Genomic DNA, 12,311 nt, shown 5'->3' with positions numbered 1-12,311 from the left:
TACACATATACATATATATACACACACACACACACACACACACACACATTCTGAGAATTATACTCAAAGGTCTGTTAGTAGATTGAATGGGATAAATAACACTCTTAGACAAAAAGGAATAGTATCTTATGTAATAGTTTAAAATGTTTTCAATGACAAGAATGTCATTACATCAGACTTAGTACCCTCAGAAATTAGCATAAGGTTATGTCCCACTTTCTTTATATTCAACCTTTTTTTAATTGTAAATATATATATATATATATATATATAAAGGTGAATGAAATGAAAATGTATGAGTCATTAGTTTATCATACAGTGAGTATTCATGCACTAATCAGCCAAGTCAAGAAACAGGACATTTGAAGACCCTAACAGTCCCCTCTTGCCCCTCCTCCATCACTGTCCCCTCTCCATTCCTCAAACCACTATTGTAACATTTGTAGTAAGTATTTCTTGCTTCTCTTTCTAGTTTTACCACCTAAGCTTGCATCCCTAAACACTGTTTTAGATTTGCCTATTTTGAACACTATTCAAGTGGCATGGTAATAGCATGATTTTTTTCTGACTTTACTTTTGCTTAACGTTGTGTTTTGAGATTCATCCATGTAGTGTGTATCAGAGGTTAGATTTTGCTGTAAAGCATTGCTCTATTTTCCCATGATAACCATTTGTGCTGATTCCAGTTTAAACTACTAGAAATAATCCCACGATGACCCTACAGTGGGTTACTAAACCCTAAGACTAAAATGGCTTGATATCTTTTTAAATAGGGAAAAGTCTGGCAGAAAATCTATGTTCAAATTTACTAAAAGAAATGCAAGATTCTACTCAATATTGCTAAGTTCTAATTATCCCAAAGAATTGTAAGTTTTAATTATTGGACTGTCAGTCCTTGAATGTACGAACTTGAAGAAAATTCCTTCACTTTACCTCTGTGTATATTTTATCAGTTCAGTAGGAGTTAAAAAATATGACAAAGAAAGCAAGACTATGAAGAATATTCTATATTAATATATTGCTTATATTTTGCAGCTATGAGTAAAGACAAAATATTCACCATTAGAATGTCAGTTTTCAATCTTTGGAAAATTGCTCTTCATTAATTATTCATAAGAAAACTGGTTATGAAAGAACATTCTGAGTAACATTTTCTCAATGAAAAATATGTTAAAAGTATGTTAGTAAAATATTGCTTTAAATTTATGTTGCCATGGGTTAGTTTATCAGATTAACTTTGTTACCTAGAAGGTAATAAGAGGTTGAATTTCTTACCAATTGGATTAATAGATAGGGAGTACAAGAAGCAAATGAGGGAAAACGTTTCTACCAGGGATGATCTATGTCACCTCACTGGAGAGCAAATGGAAAGTAAGACTGATTAAACTACAGAACAATGTAACTTTTCTGAAAATCTTTATAAAATGATGGCTTTTAAAAAACTTGTGGATTTTTTGGAGGGCTGTTAATCAAAGTTTACTTGGCTCTGGCTTTTCTTTTAGCAGTTGCATAATTTTCAAGCCAGAGTAAAATTTTATCAATAGGATGATGAATATTTCCCAGCTTGTATTAGGTGAAGTCTGTCAAGGTAATACAATAGACAAGACCAAATGTTAGTTAAGAAAAGGTATTTTCAACACACAATCTTTAGTTTTGGAATCACATAACATAATCTGAACAGACATGTAAAGAGAATTATTGTGCTAATAACAATGAGATGAAATATCATTACGAAAACGCTTGCATTGCGTTTGTTCATTTAGAAGTCAGTGACAGCCTGCCAACCAAATAAAAAATATTCTATTCATAAATTAACATGGGAAAGGATGATAGATTGATATGACTTTACATTTGAAAATCAACAGCTAGATGAACTGAAAATGACTTTGAAACCATCATTAATAAGGTTTCACATTTCTTTTACTGTATAAAATTGTCCCTTCAGTGTTTGCCATTGTTAATAAGTGCAAAATAATTTTCTGTTAAAGGAGAGTAGAAAAACCAGAGTAACTACCAGAGTATATAAAAATATTAAATAGAGCAAAGAAATAGGACACAATCCCAAACAAAATAATATCCAAGAGATTTTTGGTTACAAGACTTACAGGCTGAAAGGCAAAAAAAAGAATAACTTTTGTTTTGTTTTATATATATATCTATTCAGTGATGTCTCTGAAAATTGGTAGTAATAACTAGCCTTAGGGTCCATTTCTAAATTATCTAAGGACTGAGATTTGTAAAGAAAATATATTAAAACACAAACAAATGCATCCCAGCTGCCTTGGCTGCATGAAGGTGTGGGGGAGGGGTGAGAGGGTGCCTGGCTGACTATGATGCGACCACACGTGAGCAGTTGCCTTTGCTTCTGGGGCTCCTGTGTCCTTTCTGTTCGTTGGTAGGTTATTGATTCAGGGAAGTTCAGGCAATAATAGTCCTTGCCAACATACCCTCTCTGATTTCTAAAGATGTCCTAGTAGAAGCAGCTTTACAAAGAGTCTTCCCAGGGCTTTATGCAGCTCTGATCAGAGAATTTCACAAGTGGGCGAGAAGGCTCAGTGTATAGTCTACTGAATGGAGGTGAGACTCTGCCAGTCAAATAAGAGGTGAGCTCACTGGATATCTTTCTGACTTAACCGCCCCATTCAACAAAGGCGTAAAAAAACATTTTAGTAGGGAAGCATGTAAGTTTCAACCTTAAATAGTAAAACACAGATTACGTGGACTGCATATAAACATAATCATGCCAGGTTCGAATACATGATACATCGATTATAAAACATACCCCAAATTATGGAAAATCAGTTAAATCCTGATAGAATTGTGCATATATTCAGTAAAAATGAATAGCTGTATACTTAAAATTAATACTAAATTTCAAAAAAATGTTGATATTTTCTACAGAACCAAAGTTGTAATTCATCCTTATAAATCATGGCTGTTACACTTCTATACAATGTTCATTGCAGCGATCTCATTTAATCAAAAGGTAAAAGGCTTACTTGTGGTCTGCATAAATCAATAAATAAAGGGCATATCTCTACCTGCAAATAGGAACTGCACAAGATCAAAAAATGTTTGACTTAAATTGAAGAAATCTATACAGAATAATTTTATTCAGTTTTATGATTAATTTAATATCCATACACATATACATATATATACACACACACACACATATATTACCAGATATTACCTCAGAGGCAATGAAATGAAACACACTTTGAATAAAATTTAAATGCAGTATTTCTTAGAACTGAAGAAAAATCAAGTATTAAAGAAATCCTGTGATAACTCATTATGGTCTATGGAATCTAAAATGACATTATAAATCAAATGCTAAAGAGAGTGAATTCAAGGTGAGTTGTAGTTAATAGGTAAGTTATGAGTAATTCAAATTTCTGAGTGTATAAAGGCGATTATATGCTTAAAAATACAAATAGACATAAATATACAAGACTCCATCCCTTGTAATTATACTATTAAAATGTTCAAAATAGGATTTATGTTAAATTATTTTTAAACATTTATATATACATCCATTTATAAAAGTTCAGAGCTACTAAAATATTTAGACTTAAAGTAAATTTTAGTAAACTGTTTTGTACAATAGAAGAGTAGAAGATAATGCATATCTTCATTACCTGAATTTTTTTACTTTCATCGTTTGACATTAAAATAAATTTACCTAATGGTAAAAAGCTTTAACAATCCATATCATCAGAAAATTAAGAAACACTAAGTGGTGAAATAAGGTTGAAATACCTAAGAAATTTAAAAGTACACATCTCTTTCAAAACCTGTAATAAATCTTTAGGCATTTTTGTTTGTTTGTTTGTTTCTTAATTTGAAATAATTATAGCTTCACAAGAGGTTGCAAAGAGAGTATAGAGAAGATGCTTGCATCTCTTCATTTAGTTTCCCACAATGGTTACATCTTACATAATTATCATGTAATATCAAAACCAAGAATTCAATATTGGTACAAATATGTAGATTCTCATATGAAATAACCACCTCAATCAAGGTATAAAACTCTTTCTTCACCACAAAGCTCTCCATCCTATCAATGCCCTTTTATGGCTACATTCACCTCTCAGGGAGAAAGGTGACCACTACCTCTAACCCTGGGCAACCACTAAGTTATTCTTCATTTCTATGATTTTGTCATTCTAGGTTATACAAGTGGAATTATATAGTATGTGACCTTTTGAAATTGGACTTTTTCACTCAACTTAGTGTGAACTTGGAGATTCACCCAAGTTATTGTGTGTACGAGGTCAGACAATTAAGTTTGCGAACTCATCCTAGAAAAAGTGCTACATACTTCATTGCTGAATATCACTATGGTCACGTTTGAAGTCCTCCCCTTGGGAAGCTATGCACCGACGCCAGTGCCTAATCCACCCTTCAAAGCAATTTTGGAACTCTTTTTCTGGAATGGCCATCAGAGCTGTCGTTGTATTATCCTTGATGCCCTGAATGTCATCAAAATGACTTCCTTTCAATATTTCCTTTATCTTCGGGTAAAGAAAGAAGCCACTGGGGGCCAGATCACATGAGTGCGGAGGGTGTTCCAGTACAGTTATTTGTTTACTGGCTAAAACTCCCTAACAGACAGTGCCGTGTGAGCTGGTGCATTGTCGTGATGCAAGAGCCATGAACTGTTTCTGAAAAGTTCAGGTCGTCTAATTTTTTCCCGCAGCGTTTCAGCACTTCCAAATAGTAAACTTGGTTTACTGTCCAGTTGGTACAAATTCATAATGAATAATCCCTCTGATATCAAGTAAAGGTTAGCAACATCATTGCAACAAGTTCGTGAACTTAATTGTCCGATCTTGTATCAATAGTTCCTTTCCTTTTACTGCTGAGCAGTAGTCTATGGTATGGATGTATTGGTTTGTTTATCCATTGAATTACTGAGGCACATTTTAGTTGTTTCTATTTTTTTTTCACTATTAAAAAATATAACTGCTATATAAAAATTTTTGTGTGAATCTGAGGATGATTTGAGATTTCCCAAATGCATTATAAAGCTAAAAAAAAGGTCATGCAAAATAGGATATATATTAAGCTCTCATCCAGTACAAAAGGTACTACTAATGATAACATAGATATATGTTAGGGAAGCAGGAGATATTTGGACTTTTTCCCCAAGACTAGCACTTTTTGAACAAAACATACCATCTATTTGGAACTATTTCCTCTTACTCTGTTTCTTATTGTTTTTTTTTTTTTTCATTATCATCCTTTAGAGAGAGGTTATAGATATTTTTATTTTCCCAATTGCCCCCTTCCTCCATGATATTTTAATACCACAGGTATACAGAATACCTGTTTACTCATATACACTCTATGTATATCTGTGCTTTATACATAAAATGCCAAAGTTTGTTTGCACTGCAAGAATCAATTTTCACCCTTTGATGGTCATATCAATGCCTAGCTGAGAATACCTATTCCAAAGTCATGGAAACACTGTGAAAATAGTGTGGCACACATGACTGGAGCAGAAGTGGTAGGTAGCCAATGGCTGACGTCTTTTTAAAATGTTTGCTCCCTTTCCAAGCAATGACACAGAGTAGACCCCAGGACTGCTCCCCTAAGTTAGAATTAGGTTCTTCCGCACACACGTGTGTAAGCCTTTGCAAGTGTGTGCTGTATACATGTATTCATGAGTATATAAAAGAACAATGTAGAAAGAAACACAATAAATTAATAACCATGAGTGGAAATGGGAGTCTCAGAGGGAAAAACAAATAATGCCTTTTTTACTAAACACTTTTTTAGTTTCAATTTTTCTTTTTCATACAATTGGCACATATTACTTTTTAAATGGAAATAATTTAAAAATTACTGTGCAAACACCCACATTCCATTATGGATAGTAGCCACTTATTATTCCAATATCTGAATACATAAGTCCACACAAGAAACATTTACAAGATAAAATAACACCATGAGTAATTGCTCAAGGCTTCTGTAAATATCTTGACTATCTGATGCGTAGGATCTGTCACCGAACCTTATTCACTGCAGTGTGTTTTGGCATTTGCATTGTAATACGTCCTCTGGGAACAAATTCAGGAACCTAGAGGGGAGTGTATTACACTGCTATATATCTAACCTATTGTATACAATTGACAGTTGCTTTTGAACTGTTTCTTTAAGAGTTATTCTCAGATACAAAATATAGGTTAAATAATACTGCTCTCTTCCAGTGTTGCCTAAACAGTTCTCTAAAACCTCCTAGCATTTTTAAGAATACCCTAACAGCATCCATAAAAAACAAATATAGTCCATCCAAAATTAATTTGATTCTCCCAAAGTAGAAAAAATAAGAGCAAGCCAAATACAGTGCTAAACTGGATACACGGTGAGTGAAGTGATTTCCTTATATACTGCGAAAGCTATATTACACCATAATGTTTAATCTTAAAATTTCTCATATTCAAGGCACACCCAGGGGGCCTACACCTGCTCAGTCTTGCTGTATCCAGCTTAGTCTAAGAGATAAAAAAAATTCATTGGGAAGCAGAGAGCGGTGATGCAGCCAAAAGGCCCAAGCTACACAGTGGAGCTGAGCAGATTCACGTTGAGTGAAGTTGGCAGGACGTATGGCAAAATAGCGGGGCCGTCCTTACCCCTCACTGTTGCTTCTAACGCTGCTGTTCCTTACGACTAGGCACAATGCCACGTGCTCTCTTTTATTATTCTCCATCTACTTTGCGTATTCCCTGGCACACTGAAAGATCTTCAATAAATGTTAATATAATTGATGGTTTTTATCATCATGTTGGCCATAATCAGAGGCTAGCAACGGTTCTCAACCTTCCTAATGCCGCGACCCCCTAATACAGTTCCTCATGTTGTAGTGACCCCCAACCATAAAATTATTTTCGTTGACACTCTATAACTGTAATTTTGCTACTGTTATGAATCGTAATGTAAATATCTTTTTGTTTTCTGATGGTCTTAGGCGACACCTGTGAAAGGGTCATTCGACCCCCAAAGGGGTTGCGACCCACAGGTTGAGAACCGCTGGGCTAGGGGAAGGCTGCCAAGGTTGCTGAGAGAACTATATCTCATTTACAATATAGTTAAGACACCCAAATTTAGACCTAAGTTATTTTTTTTTTGGAATTAATTGAATGCTTAACTGTCTAATATATGCTACTGAAAGAGGCAGGGTGCATGAATTTGTTTATCTTCCAAAGTTAATCACTATCAATCCTAATAGTACTGTAGTTTTAGAAAGTCTTACATATGGGGAATGATAAAAAGAAGAAAAGAAAGAATCCTTGTAGCTGTTGCTAATATTCCAACCTTATTAGAAACAAAAAGCCACTTTAACCACATTATGATTCCTCATCAATCAATTTGGATTTACATTTTATTACCCAGTCTGCAGGAAAGCTTACCTTTATATGACTCCCACTATTTAGTGACTTAAATCTACAATTTTGGACAAAGTTTGTAAGATTGTTATTAAAACTATCCCATTTGCTATATAAAAATGTTTTAATACATAAAAAAATCAAAAGTGACTTACATTCGCTGAAAGTTGAGACGTGAGGGTAGCAACTTTTTCTTGTGATGCAACCAGTTCTCGCCGCAGTTTATGGATTTGCTGAATGTAATAAAAAAAAATCAACTCAATATGCTAGTAGATTTTGACTTACGACTAGAAGTCAAGAAAGAAAATACTATAGTCAGTTTATTCTACCCCCACTGTATCAGCACCAATTCTTGAAAATTAAAGAAATATGCATACTGGCTGCACAGTAACAACCCCAGTTATAAGAGGAGGGTTAAATGCCTGTGTTCAAAGTTGGGACTCAAATCTGAAAATTAAGGGATGCTTACTTGCTCCATTTGCCATCCCTGCCTGACTCAAGAACTTACTTTCTTATTGATTCCTCTCCCTCTAGAATATAGTTGTAATTTAAACTCAAGTAGCAAAATCTTTTTTTTAAGTTAAATGTGCATATACATTTTTTCAGTCTTTTTAGTGAAAAATGCTCCATGTTATTTTCCTATCAGTTTTTTTTTGTATATTACTTTTAATTTTCTGTAATTTGGCAATTTCTTAGAGCTGTAGAATATCCTGCAGTCACTGAAAGTTGGCTCTAATTCAACATTTAATGATTCCATATTTGAAAATGATGTTACTGGCTAGGCTTTTAATGGCTAACACTCAGAGAAGCTTTTCCAAATCTTTATTATTAACACCATTTATTCAGGGAGCTACTACTAGCTCAGGGAGGAAATGCTTTATAGATTATCCATAGTTTAAAAATAAGGGGAAAATCAATAATACTGTGCAAATAACTAGATAAACTAACAAAGTAAATATGCTAACATGTTTTCCTTTTTAGTTAAGTTCACACTGGATGAAAACTGAGGCAGAAAAAGATAAGAGTATATATCATATTAAAAATTTTAATTTAAGCACTTTCACAGTTTAATCTGCATGTCTCATGTTGTCATGAAATATATAAAGTAATTACTACTTTAAAGTAAAATATTTATAAATTTGACAAGTATACTTCTGATCTCAAAGATTTTAGTTACTTAGATGGCAAATATTCTACTCTGATGATTTTCGTTTCTTCAAAAACAAGTCTTCTTTTGTTGTATTGGGACTTTTGGAATCCTAACTCAGTTTGAAACATTCTTGACACAGTTCATTAATTGTCTTTTTCTTTTTATTCCTTCAAATTAGATTTTTGTAGAGAAAATTGAGAGACTCTCAAAAGGAAGCGAAATGTAAGCTGGAAGCAGAGATAGAGGACATTTTTATAATTTCAGCAAATGTGGCTCCATTTCACTTTTGTTTTTTAAAAAGAGATACATCCCAGCCCCAATTAACTTTTGAATTGTATTCATATGATGATGACCACAAATAATCTCAGAGAGCAAAGAATGCATTTTATTCTTTTTTAAAGTTTTATTATTGGGGAATTGGGGGAAGGGAACAGCATTGGGGAATCGGGGAAGGGGAACAGACAAGTTGCTGTCTTTTTGTTCTTCAGTCTAGTTGTGAAGGACGTTGCTTCACTGGCCCATGTTGGTATTATCATTGCTCTCTTCCCAAGTGAGGTAGATTGGTTGCCGGCCATTGGACGGCCACTCACGGCGGCAGCTCACCTACTGCCGGCCAGCCCCACTGCAGCCTATGCTGTCACTGGCGACTTACGGCAGCCCAGCTCCAGGTTGAGCTGTTGCTCACCATCTTAGCTGCAGAGGGCGCAGTGTCACTGGCCCTCATGTGGGATCCGAACCAAGGCCCTGCTGCTCAGAGCTGGAGTCTCAAGCCAGGTCTTAAGCAACACACCATTTGGCCAGCCTAGAATCCATTTTATTCTTAAACCAAATTAAAGAGGCTTTCTCAAATTAATAGTCCTGATCACGTGATCCTATTTCCTTTAAAATGTAATCCAGGAAAGTTTAAAGTACTGTAAATTATTTTTGAAAAATCATGACCCATTTGGGGTATCAATGATAAAAGGGGAGTTGGTTAACTACTAATAAGGCAAATAGATGTTGCATTTCTATACATCAGTAGCTACATTATGATCAATGTTAGAAGCTTTGCCATGTGCATATGAGGCAAATAAAATAGGTTTAAAAAAAATCATATTCACTTTTTGGTCTAGCAATTATAAAGATCAAATTGGTATAATCAATACTTTTTCAATATTTTTAAACACAGCACAAATTTTACATTAAAGGCTAATAAAATGTGACTTAAGAGGAAACAGTTTCTTTGCAAAGACTGTTGCCAAGACATTTATTTTCTCTGTGCTCTGATTGCCTCAGAGTAAATTAATCAACTTCTCATTACTACATCTTGAATAAAGGCCGAATTAAAGTCCCCTGCTCTCTTTGGCCAGGCCAACTCTTATACAAAGGGAAAGAAAAAGAATATACTCTCCACGTTGCAATCTGATTTGCACATGATTGCAACAAAGTGTGTATTTGTGAAACGTGTGTGACTAGGCCTAGACAAAACCGCTTTTAGAGGGAGCCAAGTCTTACACCAAACAGTTGGACTAGGATGCTGGTAGCTTGTGTTGTGGAGGCCTCGTTCCTAAGATTCAAGCTTCCTTAATTCTATGCAGTGAGTCTCACAGGCAGTGGGGAAGAGAAACTCATAAAAATACAAAGATAAAAATTACCTTTCATTTTCTTTTAAGAGGAAATATTCAAGACCTTTCATTAACTATCTGTTATTGCTATCCTCAGTGCTGTAGTTATGCTATTGTATCACAGAGCCCTCTAGTGGCAGAAACACTCATTTCATCATAAATGCATATTAGAGCAGTCAAATATAAAAATGCTGTGTTTTTACCTCTGAATGAGCCTTTTCTTCAGCCTGTAAAAGAGAGAATGCAAAAGAATTTAACTGTAAATAATCAATGTCCATTCATTTCACAAGTATATATGAGTAAATCATTATATTGTGTATTTAAAATGTTATCTAACATAATACAGTAAAATGCACAATATTGTTAAATTAAAACAGTAAAAACAGGAACCTTTAGATATGCAGATGACTATTTATTTATATAGAAACCATATAGTATTTTAAAAAATATATATTATTTGATTCATGGATATATAATATGCCTTAAAAGCAAAGGATATAATTAAAAGATAGTGTTACTCTAAGATCCAGACCACAAGCAACAAAAAACAAAATAGTTTTAAAATTATATTCTAAAAAAGATAGATATAGGAAAAAATAAAATGTTGGATTTAAAAAATTCCAGATTGTAGGAAACAGACTCCATTAAATTATAGGGATCTTCAGCCAAGACTTAGGAGCCAGAATTTTGTTCTGAGATTTAAAGATTATAAAGAATGCCAAACAGAGCTTGAGGGAAAATATTGACCTCTATTGATAACCACAGAAAATCAGGTTATTAGTTTCTATTTCTTTTTCCTAATAATACTTAATTAAATTTATTTGGCTGCAAGTCAGCAAAACACTAGAACATACAGTATGACTGGTGATAAAGTGGCCAACAAACATCTTTAGCTATGTGGATTATGGAAAGGAGGATTGCTGGAGGAATTTGCAGGGTGTTTTGGCCTCAGCTGCCAAAAACTCCTAGCTCTCTTTTTCTTCTTTGTGCTGGGCTGTGAAATGCCAGGACATGAGTTATGTGCACCATTATGTGGGAAGCTCGCTCATTCTGGAAAAAGCTGGGGACTGTACAATATTGCTGAGCGGTACAAGACTGCTCATTGCTTTGAGCAGATCCAAAGCTGAAAAACAACCCCCTGATTAACTGATGCAGATATGCATGCACCACTTTTTATATCTCCTTTTCCTCTGGAAATTATAAAATAAAACAAAGTAAACACTGAGATATTATGTATAAGCACCTCTGGAGTTTTGTCTTTCTTATATTTTCTCTACTCTTAAAAATAATGTACAGTTAGTAATACAGTGGTTAGGTAAAAGAATGGTTAAGTAGTAGAATCCTAATAGACTTTAGAAGAAAACTGTGTTTAAAAAGAAATGCTAACATAAAGCTTAAATATTTTACATCGCAACTTTAGTTTTTAAGTGAAGATTTTATTTCTTTTAATTTTAATATTTTCAAGGTTTCATATAGTTTGGTTTTTGAATCAGAAGTAGAAAAGAAGTTTTAAAATAAAAATTTCATAAAATCAAAAGAAAGCTGGCGGTTGTTTGCCTTAAGACATATGGCACAATTATCTATGACTTTTGAGTTTCCCTAGTACTTTGCATATTTATTGCCAGTTTATTCTGCCCAAATTCTCCTTCTAGGCTTGCTAAAATTATATAAAACTGATACTCAATAAACAATTTGTGTATTTAAAGCAAGCGATATATTCTATTTTTTAAAATAGTCAGGAAACAATCACATTTTTTTTCATTAAAAATGCCCTGGATAAGTTACACATACTAGTTATAAGCATTATTATTCCATATTAATTCCATATATGCTATATATAATGACTTTACTCATTGCTGATTTTTCAGAACTATCTTTTTCTTTAATCTTTGTCTTCTTTCATCCCCTTGGATATGAATGCTAGGTAGGTGTTACCCTAAAGTTGAAGCAATGAACCAGAATATTAATAGTATACTTTTTTCCAGTGGATTAGGCATGGGATTAATAATAATAAGAAGGCATGTGATTATATTTTATTTTTAAATGATGGTTTTGAAGCAGGCCCAATGTCCTGAGGCATGGTAAACAATATAAAACACCTTTTCTAAATAAAAATATATCAGATGGTTCTTTATCCTGTAAGCTATTAATTGACCATTCATT

General features: G+C 33.7%; 1 protein-coding gene across 1 annotated transcript in view; it reads right to left on the bottom strand.

The window, feature by feature from the left end:
- NAV3 (neuron navigator 3) overlaps positions 1 to 12,311 on the bottom strand; it is an 819,162-nt gene that overhangs the window by 68,389 nt on the left and 738,462 nt on the right. Inside the window, exons 23-24 of the mRNA XM_019653202.1 lie at positions 10,352 to 10,375; positions 7,550 to 7,627 (exon numbers count right to left, since the gene is read on the bottom strand). Coding sequence (XP_019508747.1) covers positions 7,550 to 7,627; positions 10,352 to 10,375 — 102 coding nt within the window. The remainder of the gene's footprint in view (positions 1 to 7,549; positions 7,628 to 10,351; positions 10,376 to 12,311) is intronic.

The sequence above is a fragment of the Hipposideros armiger genome, unplaced genomic scaffold, assembly GCF_001890085.2.
Source record: "Hipposideros armiger isolate ML-2016 unplaced genomic scaffold, ASM189008v1 scaffold_199, whole genome shotgun sequence".
In the NCBI taxonomy this organism is placed as follows: Eukaryota; Metazoa; Chordata; class Mammalia; order Chiroptera; family Hipposideridae; genus Hipposideros; species Hipposideros armiger.
This window is presented reverse-complemented; position numbering and strand designations above follow the sequence as displayed.